The 19,521-nt window shown below is 36.9% G+C and overlaps 1 protein-coding gene across 1 annotated transcript; it reads right to left on the bottom strand.

The window, feature by feature from the left end:
- Window positions 1-816: 816 nt before the first annotated feature.
- On the bottom strand, window positions 817-19,521 carry SNRNP48 (small nuclear ribonucleoprotein U11/U12 subunit 48). The gene is made up of 9 exons (NM_001266192.1): window positions 19,350-19,521; window positions 16,039-16,152; window positions 15,718-15,778; window positions 14,772-14,846; window positions 8,359-8,547; window positions 7,123-7,244; window positions 4,445-4,533; window positions 3,747-3,911; window positions 817-1,150 (listed from the first exon to the last, which is right to left on the bottom strand). The coding sequence occupies exons 1-9, from the start codon at window positions 19,503-19,505 to the stop codon at window positions 1,102-1,104; spliced, it is 1,020 nt and encodes a 339-aa protein (NP_001253121.1). The 5' UTR covers window positions 19,506-19,521; the 3' UTR covers window positions 817-1,101.

The following is a 19,521-nucleotide window of genomic DNA, read 5'->3' on the forward strand; positions in this document are numbered from 1 at the left end:
TCTACAAAGGACAAATCTAATCAATGGTAACCAAAAGCAGATCTGTGGCTGCCTAGGGCTAGGGGTAGAGGAATTGATTGGGAAAAGGGGTATGAGAATTTTGGGGGTAATGAAAATATTTGTATCTTGATTGTGATGGTGGTTGCACAGAGCTATGAATCTGTCAAAACCCAATAAAATACACACTTAAAAAGGGTGCAATTAAATGTATGTAAATAGTACCTCAATTGAGTTGATTTATAAAACACAACATGACAGTATATTTTAAATTAAATGAAACATGAATACCTTTTTTTTTTTTTTTTTTTAAAATGTGTTATGGATAAAGCTAAAGTTCCCTTTGACCACCCTCCCAATCCTGATTTGCACCTCTAATCTCTCATCTATACCCCCTACTCGCTGTTAGAACTCTGGTATGGATTCTTATGAACCTTTAAAAATAGACTTACATACATTATATAGCCATAGAAAATGCATAGTATTGTTTTGTACATATATATAATTTGTATATAACTTTCCACAACTTGCTATTTTCACTGAGCATTATGTTTTTGAGACCAATCCAGGTTAATATGGATCTAGATTCTTTAACTCCAATACAATAATCTATCCTCCATGACTACATCATATTTTAATTAGTCAGGCCATTTCTCTTCAATATTTACATTGTTTGTCCCTACTACAATTCACCAGCGTAGTGGTAAACAGCAGTCGCTGCTGGGGTGAGGACAGGACTGCAGATAGTGTTCTAAGGGTTAGCCTTATTTATAAGATGTAGTTTTTTTGCAATGAGAATGTATTCACATTTAATTTACATATGATAAATATTGACTTTTTTAATTAAAGAATTTTGAGATACAAATATTAGCAAAAAGAACAAAACAAGATCAGTTATAGGAAGCAAATCATCTAATAAAATATAAGGAAAACAAAGTTGTAGGGCCTAATAGTGTACTCATGGTTTGAAGCATATTTATTGGAAAATAATAAGCACTAAACAGATCATAAAAACATTCTCCTATGCAAAGCAATTCCAATTAATATATCAGCATATTGGTTACCATGGCATAAGCATAATTAATACATGTACAAGTACTTCATTTATATTTTTTGCTTTCTTCTTTTATGACTATGGTGTCTTTCTCCATCCCTGAAATAAACGAGGTATTAAAAAAATGGTTATAAATGATGGACATTTTAATATCAGAGCTTTAAAATAATTCAACAGTAATATACTACTTTAATATTCTATTGAAATGAATTTTCTGAGTATCTATCATTTACATATACTCAAAGTTAATTTTAAAGCAGAACTTCAAAGTGTAATTTAAAAAAATCATTTTGATTATTCCTATTTCAGTTTTGTCTCTTCGTTTTTTTGTTTGTTTTTGTTTTCTTGAGATGGAGTTTCACTCTTGTTGCCCAGGCTGGAGCGCAATGGCACAGTCTCGGCTCACTGCAACCTCCGTCTCCCAGATTCAAGTGATTCTCCTGTCTCAGCCTCCCTAGTAGCTGGGATTTCAGGTGTGCACCAACACGCCCGGCTATTTTTTGTATTTTTAGTAGAGACAGGGTTTCGCCATGTTGATCAGGCTGGTCCTTAACTCCTGACCTTAGGTGATCTGCCCGCCTCAGCCTCCCAAAGTGCTGGGATTACAGGCATGAGCCACCGCGCCCGGCCTGTCTCTTAGTTTTAATAATGCATTTTTCATACATACTCTTAAAAAAAAAAAAAAAAACCTTTACTTCTAAATGAATGTTTTACTTGTTCTGGTTTATGTCAGATAAACCAAGTCCCTATAATTCAGTCCACCCCAGGGGTGGATATCAAAGATTAGCCTGTTGAGAAGTATTTCTTGCTTATATCCAGTTTATCTTCTTTAAATAAAAATTATTTAATGTTTGGATTTTGAGGACTTCTAATGTATTTAAGTCAACAGGGATTGATTAGAGATGTCAAAAATTACTTAAGTAGAAGCAGCACTATAGTTATTACAAAACAGCATATGAATCAAAAAGGATTACTAAGCAAATATTTCATTTGTACAAGAAAAGGACTAAGTAAAAAAAAAGGACTAAGTCATAGTTGGCTTTAAACCTAATTAACTGAATGATAGTAAGATGAACAAAATTACCAAACCAATACAATAAGCTTTAATTCCCGATTACCAGTGGCCCTGGAGAGACAGGATATTATTTGAGAGCCTAATATTTGAAAGCACTTTGTATATAAAACTAAATAAGATACAGACCTTGCCTTTATGGAGCTCACAGTCTAGCAGCGATAATAATAACTATTAAGCTCAAGAACAAATATGAGCTAGGTAAGGTGGCGACAAAATGGAAAAGATGATCTGCTCTGCTTGAACCAGTGAGAAAAAGGCTTCAGGAAATGGCTGAGATGGGTCTTAAAGGATAAGGAGGAGTAAGGAGGCTTTGAAAACCAGGTAGGCAGCAGAACACAAAGTGGAAAGGCACAGATGTGGCACGGTGTGGATGAGGAACTCTAATTAACTCAGGCTGGCTAGAGCACAAGTTATGCATTTCATGGGGTAGTAGCAAAATACAAGAAGTAGGTAGGAGCCAGGATCCCAGAAGTCTTGAGAGCCATTCAAAAGAATGTGAATTTTGCCACTGAAGAGTTCCCACTTTTTTTGAGACAGGGTCTCACTTTGTTGCCCAGGCTGGAGTGCAGGAGTGAGAATATGGCTCACTGCAGCCTCAACCTCCCAGGCTCAAGCACTCTTCCTGCCTCAGCCCCACAAGAGACTGGGACCGGCTAATCTTTGTATTCTTTGTAGAGACGAGGTTTTGCCAGGTTGCCCGGGATGGCCTTGAACTCCTGAGCTCAAGTGATCCACCTGCCTCAGCCTCCCAAAATTTAGGGGTTACAGGCATGAGCCACCATGCCAGGCCACCACTGAAGAGTTCTATGAGGTGACTATTCACTCTAAGCAGTACACAAGGGATGCAATTATATGCAGTAAGTTTAGAGAAAACTAGAAAAATCAGGAAAATGACCATCATTTCATTAGGAACTGACCAGATGGTAAGGAGTGGAAGTAAGTATCTAAAATGACTCCTTGATTTCTGACTTAAGTTAATAGATGAGAGTCATCTCTTTAACCAGGATAGTAATGCTGGGGAAAAAGGAGCAGACTGAGAAAAAGGTAAGTTTAGTTCTAGACCTGATGAACTTGAGATCCAGGTACATTGTAAGCAGCTGGAATACAGAAATAGACCGCAAATGATTTACATTTATTAATTCGGTGTTAATTCATATCTCTCGAGCTATAAAAATTTTACTAACAAGGGCAAAATTGACTGTCAATTTTGACAATGTCAATATACCCTTATTTGAGGAATTAGCAGGAAAAAGAAAGAAAGAATAAGAGAAAGAGAAAGGAAGGAAGGAGCAAAAGAAAGGGATCTAGGAAAGCACGTGTTTAATACAGTTAACATCCTGCCTAGACAATACTTTCATATGTCCTGTTTAGGAAGCAAGCAAGCAAGAGATAAAAAAGGGAAAAAAATATCCAATCACACATGTAGAGAACCATGTCACTAGAGTGGTGGCTATTTGAACTGAACTATAATGAATGTTAAGAATCATAATCAATTGTTTACTCTCCTTACTTTAGCTTATTCTTAAAATCTATTTTCTCAGCATGGTTTACAACAGAAGAACCTGTTCTACTTTTAAAAAGTAGAGAATTCAATGTTGGATGATGCAGGGTTAGACCCACCTCTCTTTCCTTCTTCTCGACTCACAGTTTTTATCCTTATCTTTATTTCTTTTTCTTTTATGTGGGCTTCTACTCCGGTCCCTTCTATGTCGTGAACACTCAGCATCCAAATAGCTTCCACCAGACTGCCGTGAATCTACTGAAGCTGATCGCCTTTCTTCATTCCTAAAACATAGAAAAGAATGTTAATCAGTTTGTTTTACCACTGGTCTCCAGTATACATACACAGACACACCAGTCTAAAGTGTAATATTCTATATCAAACCAATGGTAGATATGGTCTCAATACGCACAATCTTATAACCCATATAAGACAACAAATAAACAGAGCTCGTAACCCTTTTATGCCTGAGGTTGCAATTTTTAAAATTTTTGCAATGAGACCTTGGTGGGCAGTAGGATATAAATAATTCCCACAGGTTTGGCGTTCCAATAATGGAACACTAGGCATAAATATTAGTATGTTTTGCTATTTAAATATTTCACTAATATGGTTGTCCCCTGAAAACTGTCAAAGGGTAATGTCAGAACAACTCTGGTATAATAACTCTGGGCACCGATAACAAAAAACAAAAAGCATTTTCATGAGGATATTATGTGCTATCGAGGGTTTTGGAGATGCTAAAATTTAACAATTATAAGTTAATTGTTATCTGTTATCAAAGAGAGTATTTTCACCAATAAAGATAACGACGTACTTTTCAGCATCATCCTCTGCCTTCTCTTGTTCTTCTTGCCAGTGATTGCTGAGTTCTTCCATGTGCACATTTATCACATCTCGAATCACCTTGGGAGAGGTAAGCACCGAACTTCAGGTAAGGAAACTGCTCAAAAAATTAAGACTACAGCGCTAGAAAAATCAGTGCTAACAATCAAATATTTACTAAGCGCTATGACATAATAGACTGTGGGACTTGTGTAGTTTAGAGAACACAGAAAAGGCAATGGTCAAACTGGAATATGAATAGCAGATAAAAGTTTTATAGCAATATTAAATTTGAAGTTGCTAAAACTGTACTACCTTTATGTGAGAAAATATCTCTGTTCTTACGAAATACACACCGGGGATAAAGGGTTATGATGTATGTAATTTAACCCTTAAAGAATTCAGGGGAAAACAATATGTACAGATCGAGACAGAGAAAGAGAGAGTGCCAATGATAAGCTACGTGGCAAAATGCTAACAATGGGTAACCTGGGTAAAGGCAATATGGGAGTTCTTGGTACTATTTTTAGTTTTGCAATTTATCTCTCTGTTAGAGATTATTTACAAATGATTTTCTAAAAACCTTATAATTAAGTCATCTGGACTTAATCATATGACTTAAGACAAAATATGAAACATACAGCCACTTCACAGATACTTTCTGAATGACTCTACAAGGAAACTTTCCTATTCACCCATGCCACCAAGCACAGGGTTAGTCACTGCAGAAGCAAAGACAAAACTAAAATAGGAGCTTACACTTCCCTCATGATTAAACAGAAAATGTTTCCAGAAAAAAGGTATAGGGGACAAGAGGCAATCTCAGAAACACTATCATTCAGGCCTGACTGCATTTCTCCTTACCTTAAAGAAACTTTCAATGGCTCTCAAAGTAAAATGGAACAATATCCAAACTCCTTAATGAAGCCTTCAAAGCCCTCCAGGATTTTACTACATCAGATACAACCTAGCCTCATCTCTCAATGAAGCCCTAAGCTCTAGCCTGGGTTACTAATGAGTTTCTGAAAAACTCCTAAACTTTTATCTGCTTTTCAGAATGCTAGTTTTTCTACCCAGAAAATCCTTATCCACCACTTCTCCTCCTCCACTATATTCTCCCATGGAAAACCTAAGATACACCAAGGTCAAACCTAGCGGAGTGACATGAGTCACACACACCTATCTCCAGTTCCAGCTCTTGCACTTCCCTAGCAGGCCTACAAGCCTCCCTGTCAGCAGCTCTACATAAGTGCCTTGAAGTCTGCTATTTGCACAGAACCCACCCAGCTCAGGTCCACCACATACGAAAGAGTCAATAAGCAGACATTCCTTTACTCCTCCTTGCTTCTCCCTTTTGCTCAAATGCTACATTCTCTATGAAGCCCTTGCCGATCTTATATTTCAATTTTTGAAGCTGGGTGATGGGTACATAAGGGTTCCTTAGACGATGCTATCCACTTTAGTATGTTTGAATATTTCCACAATAAAATATAAACTATAAAATCATGAAGAATGCTAGCAGCAACAATTTAAGCTTGATTACAAGGGTTATGAGGCCAGAGAATAAACAACTGATGAGCCAAGTATCTTAGGGACTGTAAGAATCACCAAGGTAGTATGACAGGGACCCAGGCCTCTACTTGGGAAGGTAAGTCTAAAACACAGACTTTAATTGTAAAAAAGAACAGCATAAAATTTAGAGTTAAGCTGTGTGGTACAAAGTATAAGTACAATAAACTAGTGATAGATTAGTCAACTAGCACCTCATGGAAATGGTGGCCTTTAAACTCAACAACATTTAAAATGGCAAAAACAGAGCATTTCAGGTAAGAAAATATCAGGTAATAGGGCATGGAGGTAAGAGTAATTATATGCAATCAGATACAGTTTAAGAGACATGCTTGACTAAAGCAAAAGAAAATGCTTGGGAAAAGGAGGCCAAATTATGGAAGGTATTTTACATCAGAGAGAAGTAAGAAAAAATATGGGAACAATTAGGGAATTGATGAGGAAATTATTTGTAGAGTCTGGGCAAGGTAATTCATACACCAAAAAAATTCATCAACGCTAATGAGCCATTAAATGGCATCTGAAAATAAGTCTAGATATACACTAAGAGACTAATGTATAAATAATGTATATCAACACATTTCTTAAGCCCAAATATTTACTAGAGTACATAAAAACATGCTTTCTGCCAAAAAAGATAATAGCTAATATCCATGAAGAAATTTGTGTTTGCATGCATTGTCAGTCAATTCTCATAACAACCCTGCAAAGATTATATTCTTATTACGAAAAGAAAACATTCAATCTAAAAATCTCAACAACTTGCTCAAGTCAAAGAGCCAATGAGAAATAGCAGAATCAAAACTCAATGTGAGGTCTACCTAAAGCCCAACTCATGCTCTTACCATGATACACTACTATTTTCTCACAAGGAGATACCTTTTAAGATTGTACAATTGTTTTATATAAGGTTCTTGTACTATGAAAGCCTTTGCTTGCTAAAGGGTGGGTCTAGAACTGATGGAACAGATACAAATCAGGTGTGGCCACCCTGAAGACACTTTCAGAAAATTTCCAAAAAATTGTGGAAATTCATAGAACAGATTTAGAAAATTACCAAAAGAAAATTTTTGTTATCAACAAAGATTATGTAAAACTTACCTCAGTATATGATTTCTTGGTTATGTGAACATTCTTAGCTCTATAGGACTGGCGTCTTCTTTTATAATCTCTTACTTCTGCTAGGATTTCAAGGTAGGATTTTGGACTTTTTCGACTATTATCTAATGAAAGGATAAAATAAAATTATTATATCCTTCAAACCTTTTAAATTCTATGAATTATCAAATAAACACATCACAATCCTATATTTTTAACTCGTTTCAAAGTAGCACATAAAAACATTCTAAAAATTGTATATTATTTATATACACGGGCTAAGTTTTATATCATTCCTTTTCTCCAGCCATTAGTTGAACATAAGAGTGCTTAGGTACATGGATTAAAGTAACAGCACAGTTGTAATATTCTTACAGAAAGAAGGTACATTTAATGTAAAAGTCAGAGTAAAACCTCAGGTACTGAGTAAATATCCCTCAGTATCCGTGGAGGATTTGTTCAGGAACCCCCAAGGATACCAAAATCCATGGATGCTCAAGTCTCTGATATAAAATGGTGCAGTATTTATATATAACCTACACACACCCTCCTGTACACTTGAAGTCATCTCTAAACTACTTTCAATACCTAATACAGGCCAGGTACAGTGGCTCAAGCCTGTAATCCCAGCACTTTGGGAGGCCAAGACAGGAGGATCACTTGAGGCCAGGGGTTTGAGACTAGCCTGACCAACGTAGCAAAACCTCATCTCTACTAAAAATACAAAAATTAGCCAGGCATGGTGGCACACGTCTGTAATCTCAGCTACTCAGGAGGCTGAGGCACAAGAATCGCTTGAGCTTGGGAGGCAGAGATTGCAACAAACAGAGATAGCGCTACGGCACTCCAGCCTGGGCGACAGAGTAAGACTCTGTCTCAAACAAACAAACAAACAAAAAAACAAAAACAAAAAAAACACCAAAAACCTGATACGAAGTAAATGCTGTATGAATAGTTGTTAATATATTGTTTATGGAATTATGACAATAAAAAGTCTCTACATGTATAGTACAGGGGCAACCACCCATTTTTATTTTTTCCAAATATTTTCAATCCACAGTTGGTCAAATTGATGGATGTGGAACCCACAGTTACAGAGGGCCAACTTCACTTCAATATTAAATGATATAAAACCATTTTACTCTAACTCAAAGTGGCCCGACAATTAAATCATCTTAATAACACTCACAGAATAAAATGATAATGAAAAAAAGTAAAGCTATGATGTGCATCTCAAACCTTGATTGATTTTGGCAGCCAAGTCTACAAAGAGATCGCTGTCATTTTCAATAATCTGAGAATCAGAGCGCTTTTTCTTTGTCTCCTCAACTACGAAATCATAGAGGGCAAGACGATCAGCTTGAGTTAGATCACAAACAAACCGTTTGTGATTCAGAGGAACTTCAACAGGCAAAGAAGAATAAATCCCTAAAGTGAAAATAAAATCACAAGAATAAACAATACATGAAGCACTGTGAACTTAAAATCTACTAATTATCTTCAAACATGTGCTTTAATAATGCAATATTAACACAAACTCTTTTTCATAATCTCTAAATATACAAAATATCAATCTAAGCAATAAATGACAAACAACAATTCTATCCTGAATGTTATATCCACAAAAAAAATACAATGTATTATGGATGTTTGCTATTCTCTCCAACAATATAAAGACAGATCCCAAGAAGGCAGGCAGGAATAATCATAAAAGACAATTTGCTCTAAGAAAACCTTTTGGGTAGCAATTTTTATAGCCATCTACAAAAGTAGGTATCTGTTGATAGACTTTTCCCCATCAAAGTTGGGAAGAAAATGCTTTTAATAAGTAATATGCATTATAGTCCCTTTGAAAATAAACTATGGAAATATTAAAAACTGTGTAAAAAATATCTTTTGTATGAGACATCAAGCTAGATGGTCAATATTCAAAATATATCCCACTTGTGCAAGGACTTAGAGCTAGGGGCCAAAAAATAATTAAGTAGCAGAAATCCCACACCTCGTCAGGCCAGAAAAGAACAGATTAAATTGAAACTAAATTCATTTTAATTTCCTGAGGAGGAAGCATAGTGGCTTAACCAAATTAAATGAAAAAAGTTAATAGCAGTGCCCCCCAGTAATTACAGAATTTTCTAAAATCTGCTCATTAGTGAAAAAAAGTAAATACAATACCTTGATGTGATGTATTAAACATTGAAGAAAATTTTTGTTTTGAGATTCAAATTTTCTCAAATAAAAAAATGATTGGAACTGTAAAAAAAGCAATTTAAAACAATTCTTTCTAGACTTCATTATTCACTAATGCAAACAAAGAACATGAGCTACTAAAGGAATCCTTTTATTGTTTGCTAACTTATTCTAAAGTAGTAACTGGTTCATAGAACAACATAAAATCAGTAGCTCTTTCCAGATACTTATATTTGATAAAGTCTAACCTCATTAAGTTCCTAGGTAGAGGCAAAAAGAATTCAAATGAGAGCATACTATGAACTAAGCATTACAACAAAAAGAGGTACTACTTGTCTACATATTAAGAGGAGAGCTGCAGTGAATCTGAGGCCATGATTTAACACGGCTTTACATAACAATACATGGCCATTTTTACTAGTCAAAGGGTTTTGAATTAATGGAAAAAAAAGGGTTCCCTTTCAAGTCAATCAATTTTATTCTAATTATAGTAAGCATTTTATAATACAAAATTATAAAAACAGCTTTGATAAGCCTAATTCCTTTGAATATAGGCTATAAAAATTTGGGAGAAAAACAAAGATTAGAAAGTAATGATGTATTACAAACAAGCTCCATATAAACCTTTGCCTGTTATTTTTAAACAAAGAAATATAATTTCCTTCTTAAATTATTTTAGCATTTTCTTCAATTTATTCATCTTAAGTTTATGATGAAGACTGACACTTAAATTCCTTGTAATTCAACCAAAATTCCAATTCAAGACTATAATATGTGACAGGTATTAAGATAAAGTTTAGAAATTTGAGTGATACTTTTAAAAGGATATCATTTGCAAAAAGGATACTGCATATCTTTAAATAAGGAGTACATTCAGGTTCCTAATTCCTCTTTATACTCACCCCAATTACTGAAAAAGAAAAAGTACAGGAAAGGTTAAGCAACAAACTGCATTCAATTCATTCGGAACATAGATATTTCTGACAACAAAAAGGATAAACATACTTAAATAAACTTACATTTACATAAAATGTAAATTTTCAAAATGCATGTTTCTAAATGATTTAAAGGTACATATGAATGCGCTGTAATTATAATAACTCTAAGACCCTTTGGCTGCCTGTTTTTGCAGGTTTTTTGTGGCAAAATATATAACATAAAATTTAACATTCTAACTATATTTTCAGCGTACTGTTCAGAGACATGAAGTGCATTCACATTGTTGTGCAACCTCTATCCATCTCTAGAATTTTTTCATCACCCCAAACTGAAACTCTAATCTATTGTTTTAATAATGCCAATTCTAATTCTTGTTAGTTACTTTTGTTATCAAAGGGGATCTTAAACATATAACATACAACATTAAATAGTAGTAGCAGGTGTTGTCACAAAGATACAAATTCAGAATTTTAGGGAGAATTCATTCAGAGTCAATTCCCTAACATTACAGATAAAGAAATTAAGGGTCATAGAAGTAACATTGACTTGCCCAAAGTCTCACAAGTGATAGGAACAGACTGGATCTAAAGCCATTCTATCCTGTCTTTTAAAGTATCTTTGATAGCACACTGATCATGGCCATGACTCAAACACACTTCACGATACTGAAATATACAACTTGAATATTTAATATTGAAGGAAAAAGATAAACCACTAAACATAAACTGATTGTTTATGATTGAAATATCTTGGTTAAAAAATTAGCCGAAGTAACTATATCTGAAAATAAGTATGTACATCTAATAGCTGTTCGAGCTTTCATAAAGTTTAAGATTGAGAATTCTGTACACTGAGTTTAGGCCTGACATGACAGATGAAATGAAAACATGCATATAAAACCTTGTCAAAAAACTTACATTTCAGTGTGTAACAAACAAAATATGAATTAGATGGAGAAATGTAAAATTTTTCATGTGAGTCATTCTCCCTTCGAAGTAAATACATCAATAAGATATTTAAAGAAAGTCTTGTCCTGAGGGAAAAGATCTTAAAATGTCTAAGACATAAATGAGCCACAAAAATAATCTGTTCAGAAATTGCATAACTCTCTACAGAGAACATAAAACAAAATTTTTTTTTTTTTTTGAGACAGAGTCTCACTCTGTCGCCCAGACTAGACTACAGTGGCGCCATCTTGGCTCACTGCAACCTCCGCCTCCCAGGTTCAAGCGATTCTCCTGCCTCAGCCTCCTGAGTAGCTGGATTACAGGCATGCACCATAGCGTCTGGCTAATTTTTGTATTTTTAGTAGAGACAGGGTTTCACCATGTTGGCCAGGCTGGTCTCAAACTCCTGACCTCAGGTGATCTGCCTACTTCGGCCTCCCAAAGTGCTGGGATTACAGGCATGTGCCACCATGCACAGCCAAAAAAAAATTTTTAAACAAGGTTAAAGATCATATAAAAAGTTACTGTTGGCCAGGCACAGTAGCTCACGCCTGTAATCCCAACACTTTGGGAGGCCAAGGTGGGTGGATCACGAGGTCAGGAAATCGAGACCATCCTGGCTAACATGGTGAAACTCCATCTCTACTAAAAAAATACAAAAAAATTAGCCCGGTATGGTGGCAGGTGCCTGCAGTCCCTGCTACTCGGTAGCCTGAGGCAGGAGAATGGCGTGAACCCAGGAGGCCGAGCTAGCAGTGAGCCGAGATTGTGCCATTAAACTCCAGCCTGGATGGCAGAGCAAGACAGCCTCAAAAAAAAAGAAAAAAAAGTTACTGGTAACAATTATATCTTAATTTAAGATAGTGTAAGAATTCAAAATCAAAGTTCCTCTTACCTAGCAAAAGAACTATTCATTCGAAGTAATTATTTGCTTTTGAAAAGAACTAAGCTCCATGTCCAAATCTCCCTTATTACCGTTATAAAAATTAAAAAGCAGAACATTTTCTAAATTACTTATATATATAAAACTCATCCATTTCATTATGTTAATATTACTTTCTGTACATTAATTTCCACTTAGACCATAGAAGCTACCAATTTTTGGAGCTAGGGCTTGTTTAGCATCCATTATCTCTGTTCCTCTCAACAACTCTATAAATAGAGTTTTATATTACAGATAAAGAAACAAAAACTCAGAGTTGTCATCATTAATACATGGCCAAGCAGCTACTTTTATTTCTCTAAAACAGGTTTACGCAAAGCAGAATTAACAATTAACAGCACCAATAGTCACAATTAGTATGTAGAGATACGAAGTTTGTGATATTCTTCCACTTAATCATGAAAGACATGATAAATAAATTTGAGCAATATCTAGAATCCTAGTCCACAAATTTTACTAAATGTAGGGTATCTAACAGAAAATCAACTCAGTTCAGAGTTTGTGTCAAAATTCAGAACTTAGTTCTGGATCCACTTTGCTATTATCTAGCAAAGGCGAGTTACTTCACTTTTTTGTGTCTGTTTCTTCACCTATCATGGAGGGGAAAATATCATTCAGTTTATCACAAGTTTGTTGTGAAAGAGAAATGTAATTCATAAAAGAGCTTTAAAAAAATAACCTTTTAAAAAATAAAAATATGGAGGACTTTTAGAACCAACACACTAGAACTTTATCATGTCTCCATCAGATAGTTTTTCTTATCTGTAAAATGCAGACACTGTATTAGATGATCTCCAAGTTCTCTTTCAACTCTAAAATAAATTCAGTAAATCTAACCACTTAAGAGTCAAACAAAGTCCTTTAAGTATTATTAACCTCTTCAAAAACCAAAAACCTCCAACTTTTTTATGGGTACACTACCAGGGGATATGAGTAGAACCAATAGCAGAGGCCAAAAAAGGCTTGACCAGTCTAGTCACAGCTCAGTAATCTGTCCGAATAAATAAAATGAGAGTCAACTGTCTCCCTCAAAGAAAAAAATCTGGAATTTCGCTGACAGGGACAAAAGTGGGAACCTCAAAACAAAAAATACAAGAAATGTGCTTCTGGCTGTTGTAGAGAACCCATGTAATATAGACAGCTAAGGATGGTCTTCCTTCTGTAGCCACAGTGCAACTCTGAGAAATCAAGTCCAGATACTGACTTAAAACAATATTTGGTAAAGATCCTCAACTTCAATGAGGGAGAAAACCAACCATGACTACAGCCTGGTAAATATAATTCAGCTAGAAAAAAGAATGAGGAAAAAAAGGTAAGTTGTGCAGAGAAAGCTACCTACAGAAGGTTCAAAGAAGACAATGCAGAAATAGAAATCCTTATAAGAGAAGCCACTCAGGTTTTGGCTAGATGTCATATCATATCTACATTCATGAGAAATTTAAACTTTTATTAACTCATTTGTCTATGTGTTTGTTTGTTGGTTTGTTTTTGAGATGGAGTTTCGCTCTGTTGCCCACGCTGGAGTGCAATGGTGCGATCTGGACTCACTGAAACCTCCGCCTCCTGGGTTCCAGCAATAATTCCTGCCTCGGTCTCTCAGGTAGCTGGGATTACAGGCACTTGCCACCATGCCCAGCTAATTTTTGTATTTTTTAGTGTTTCGCCATGTTGGCCAGGGTGGTCTTCAACTCCTGACCTCAGGTGATCCACCCGCCTCAGCCTCCCAAAGTGCTGGGATGACAGGCGTGAGCCACCGTGTCTGGCCTATGTCTCTGTTTTTGATGGATTAAGTTTTCTTTCAATTTCCTAAAAGCTTATGCTTAAAACTTCTAACCTATTCTCTGCTGAAGTTCCCAGGGAGAACTCTTTAACCCAGCTCTAAAGGTGGGCATGAAAGGATCTATTAATATGAATCCTCTGAAATTATATGTAAAACTTTTGTGTTTGTACTTTTTTTCTGAGAAAGGGATCCCAAGCATTCATCACTTCAAACCATCTCACTTACTGTGTAGCAATCTGAGGGTACCTGTGGAGACTAATCTCTTTCAGCCTAAGCCTTTTCTTTACATTGCATTTCAATACTCTAAAGAGAGGAAATCTCAGGGTAAAAGAGTCTCACTCAGTGGCATTTATAGATGTTCCTTGACTTACATGGGGTTACATCCCGATAAACCCATCATAAACTTTATACGGTTAAGTTGAAAATGCAGCCCAGAGTCTGATAAAAGAATCACTAGTACTTAAAGTCTAAAACCTTGTGATTGTGCATTGTTTTCATACCATCATAAAATTGAAAAAATCCTAAATCAAATCATCATTAAGTTGGGACCATCTGTATTTACTAAATAACAGTTTTTTGTATTAGCCACAAGACAATCTCACCTATAAATCACCAGGTTATTCCAAAGGATGAACCCCTAGCTAAGACAGTGTCCTAGTGAGACTCTAGTGTATCTCAACAGGAAACATCTAACAAATGATGGTGAAATGAAGCAAATTAGCCTAATGCTAAATGTAAAACTTAACCTTTCCCACGTAACAGTTTTCACAGGTTTTTCTTGAAATTAGTAACATGTTTATGAGAAAAATAATAATTTGATTCATTAATTCACTTAAACTGTAATGCCACTTACTTTGATTATAACAATCACTGTCTTTCCCAACTGCAGTTCTAGCTTGTTTAATTATCTGGAATTGTGAGTCCTTATCTGTCAAAAAAAAAAAAAATCCATAAATACAATATGAATCATCAGTGACCATAATTAAATGATTAACTGGTTTCTGATCCAAGCCCTTTGGGCACGTGGACAAACCTTCCAGAATCTTAAGAAATATCCACATCCCTGTCTATGAAATCTGAACACAGAATCCTTTCAGATTTATCTACAGCCCAGTAAGTAATCAGACTTCAAGCAGTTCATGCCTATAATTAGGCATGCAGCAGTAGCAGCGACAAATTTTACTGACCAGTAACAGCTAACATTCTCGAAGCCTGTGCTGTAATGGTCACAACTCTGTGACCCTTTAGCTGACTCCAGCTAAGTGCCTGACATTATTCTAAGAATATTATATATATATCACTTAATCCTCGCAAAGTGCTATTATAACCATCTCCATTTTATAAAGAAATTTAGGCAACAAACAGGTTAATTACCTCGCTGAAAGTCACATCTGTTCATGATAAAAACAGGAGTTGAATCAGGACATTCTCTTTCAAGAGCCCAAGACTTTAACCTCTATATATGCTGTGAATCCCTGGAACACATGTCCATCTTCAGTCTCATCCTTCAATCTATGTCACAGGCTCAAATTTTTGTTGTAACTGAGAAGGAAGGTGTCTGCTCTACTACACAAAGCTTTGTAAGGTTTTCACTGCCTATTAATACAAGCCTGGTCTCTAAACTTCAGATTATGTGAATTAGTTGCCTTGTACATTAATTAATTCTACATGCTTTTAAGATACTAAATGTCCTTCTTAATCGTAAGCATGCTTATAAAATCCATTCTTTCGATAATGCAAAAATGAAAAATCAGTATCTACACTAAGATATTTTAAAATTATAATAACTTAATACTTACTCAAAGTAATTGAAGGTATCTTCACATTCTCATAGAAAAACTCAGGATTATACATTTCATCCTGAAAAAAAAAATCTTAGTGTTCTTAAGTATCAGATAATTGACTATTTTAAGACTTGACATAAACAATAGATTAGTATCACTTAATTATTTCTCATAATAATTTGTGAAATTAGGCAAGTACCATCCTACCCTTCAAGTAAGGGCTATTATTTCATGTTGGTGAGCCTCACAATATAACTTCCAAAAATTGTGAATTAAGGCATGAAATGCATGACATATACATATATATTTTACTATAAAATAATAAATATATGGTACCTCTTCTTCTTTGGTATAGCCCATTTTCCTCAATCTACAAGATGCCATGTGCTTTGCTAAAGACGATTTAGGCATGTGATGATTGGAATCGTAAGGACATAACACAACTTCATCCTATAAAAATCAAACAGAAACAAAGAAAATCGGTACATAATATTAAAATAAATAATTATTACCATTAAATGTTTACCATTTAATTATGTACCAGTACTGTCTAGTGCATCCTCTTTTACAGGCCTCTCTCAACCCCCATGTGGGTGTGTATTAAAGAAAAACAAAACTCCTTCAACCCCTAACTCTCTAATGCCCCTGTCCTCTGTCCACTCCTTCAAAGCCTAACTCTTTGAAATGTGTATTTACACTCACTGTCTAAACAACCTCATCTATAACCATTCCTCACTCACTGCCACCATCACCCCACTGAAACCAGTCAATAGGTCACTAACAACCTTGCTACTAAAGCCAAAGAACATGTCACTGTCTTGTCATATCTGAACTCTTGGAAGGTCGCACTCCAATTGTTCATTTGTCATTCAGACACACCCCTCATGTTCTTTCTACCTCTCTGGCTTCTTCTATTTGGTCTCCTCTAAATATCTGTCTACCTTGCTCTATTTGTCCCCCTTTAGATGTTGGTTTTCATAAATTAATATAACCACTGACCTTTTGCTATTTAGTATCTGCTTACTGAAAGAAAGATCTCAAGGCTGCAACTCTCACTATACAGTGAGGACTCCCAAAATTTATATCTTTAAACCTTGTTTCTGTCCAGTACCATATACTAAAGACACTAAAAGTTCAACACAAACAAAAATAAATTCATTCTACTCATCGTCTCCTAACCCTCAAACCTACTTCTCTTGTACTTTCCATTTCAGTGAAAGGTCCCACTTGCTCAAGCAAGAAACCACGTCTTCTCCCTCATCACCCATATCCAATCAATCACCTAGCCCTGCCAATTTAACTCCTGAATATTTCTGAAAATCCCTCAACATCCTCCATCCCCACTGCCACTTCCCCAAATCAGGGATCATCAACTCTCTGCTGGAATACAACAGCCATCTCCTGACTACGCTCGCTTTCTCTCTCTGTTTCCAGTCTTGCTGCCCTCCCCTTCATTTTCCATCCTGTAGCTGGTCTGAATTCCAGCTCTGCCACTTACTGGCTGCATGAATTTGGGTGAGGTACTTAATCTCTCTTTGTCTCATTTTCCTTATCTATTATATAAAATGAAAATAATAGCAGGACCTCTCTCAAAAAGTGATTGTGAAGATTTAAAAAAGTATACCAAAGTTTATACACATAAAGGAATTCAAATAGGGCCTGGTACATAGCAAGCATTCAATAAATGTATGTTATTATTTTACTAAAAGGTAAATATGATTATGATATGCCCCAGCTTAAAATACTTCCATGCCTCCCCACTGCCTTCATTTAAAAAAAAAAAAAAATCTAGACTTTCTAATATGGCTAACAAGGACATTTAAGATCTGACCTCTACCCCCCAGCATCGTTCTGCGGTAACTCTACACCCTATGCTCTAGCTATCCTTAACTACTTGCTTCCTGATATGGTTACTCCCTGTCTCTGAACTTCTACACATGCTGTTGATGCTTCTTCTCACTCCCCAATCCCCTAGTTAATTCAGATCACTTTTATTTACCAGCTTAGAATTCACTTTGTCCAGGAAGCCTTTGTTGACCACCACTTTGTCCACCACAGCCTATAATAAACTGTACTATAGCAATTCCAACCCCACCCATCATAGACCCATGATAATATAACAGTTGAGTTCTCCGTATTCCCCCTCACCACCACCAGACAATAAGCTCTGTGAGGACCAGGAACTGTAACTGTTGTTCACTAAATTTTAGTACTAAAACACCGGTGGAAATCCTAATTGCCATTTACTAGCAGTGTATCCTTGGACAAATTATTACCTCTGTGTCCCTTTCCTTGTCTATGAAATGTGGTCAACAATACCTACCTCACAGGGTTATTCTGAGTATTAAATGAAGCAATGTATTTTAAGTGGCACAAACAAAGTGCTATTTAAATGTTAATACAAGGAATCCAATGTTACTCCAATGCTGAGTAAACAATGTATGGAAAGGTCTGGTAAGTCCCACTCAATGGAATTCCCAGCTTCAAATACCCCTCTAAATGAACAATAAAGATCCTTTAATTTCTTCTGTGCTTTTAATACAATAAATAATGAATGGTATATGCAGAAATCAAATATATTTTAAATGTCTCAGGAATCAGTAACTTAAACCCAGGAGAAATTATTACAGCGTGGTAAACCCAGAAGTAATATTAAAGATAATGAATTACCCCACATTGGAGCACTTCCCTTCCTCTCACTCCACCAAAAAACACCCCACAAAAAACAAAAATCACCATTGTTCACTCTAAATACACTTGCCTACATTTTAAAAAAAGCAATGCTAATGTCCACGGGAGTTGCCAGTTACCATTTCTTGGTGACATCCTTTAATAATCCTAGAATCGGGGCTGTCCCAGTAAGAAGTGTCCAATTTTAAGGCATAGAAAGGCGAACTGGCAAACTCCCAGCTCTCCTGACACCGAATCTGGTGCAACTGCGGAATCCATATGACAGATGACAATGCAAACCGCCAATCCCTCTGCAGCACTCTGAGACCCATTCACTTACTTTCTAAATAAATACCAAATCTGCCATTCCCTCCTCACTCAACACATCTTCCGGAATTTTGTTTGTTTGTGTTTTGAGACAGGGTCTTGCTCTATCGCCCACGCTGGAATGCAGCGGAGCGATCTCGGCTCACCGCAACCTCGACCTCCTGGGCTCAAGCGATCCTCCCACTCCAGCCTCCCAAACAGCTGGGGCCACAGGCTCACACCATCACACTCGGCTAACTTTTGTATTTTTGGTAGGAAGAGGTTTCCCCATATTGCCCAGGCTAGTCTCGAACTCCTGGGCTCAAGGGATCCTCCCGCCTTGGCCTCTCAAAGTGCTGGGATTACAGGTGTAAGCCACCGCGCCCGGCCCCCCGTTTTCTTTAAGCTCGAAGTTCCGCGGGAGGAGCGCCGCACCGGAGGTCGGCGTGGAGCCTTCGGGAGGCCCTCGCGCGCCCGAGCCCAGGACTCAGGGAGGTCAGGGTTGCTCCAGGGCCCGCGGCTCCCCTCGGGTCCCGGGCGCCCATCGCGGCTCTGCACACGGACGACGATTCCTCGCCCTTCCTCCGCGGCTGCCAGTGCGGATCTCCCTTCTTCCAGAGAAGACCGCGGGCCGATAGTCCCCGAAAGGGCCCCGCGGCCGCGCCCCTCACCTCCGCCGCCTCCTCTTCCCCGGGATCCAGACTATCCAGGTCCCAGCCCAGGGACGCCGTCACCTCCTCCAGCGTCCGGCAGCAGCTCTCCACGAACTCGCTCAGCTCCTCCTGCAGCCGCCGCCGCTCCTCCACAGGTGGAGGCTCGCCTTCCATGGCTGCAGCCCACCCG

Source organism: Macaca mulatta, chromosome 4, assembly GCF_049350105.2.
Source record: "Macaca mulatta isolate MMU2019108-1 chromosome 4, T2T-MMU8v2.0, whole genome shotgun sequence".
Lineage (NCBI taxonomy): Eukaryota > Metazoa > Chordata > Mammalia > Primates > Cercopithecidae > Macaca > Macaca mulatta.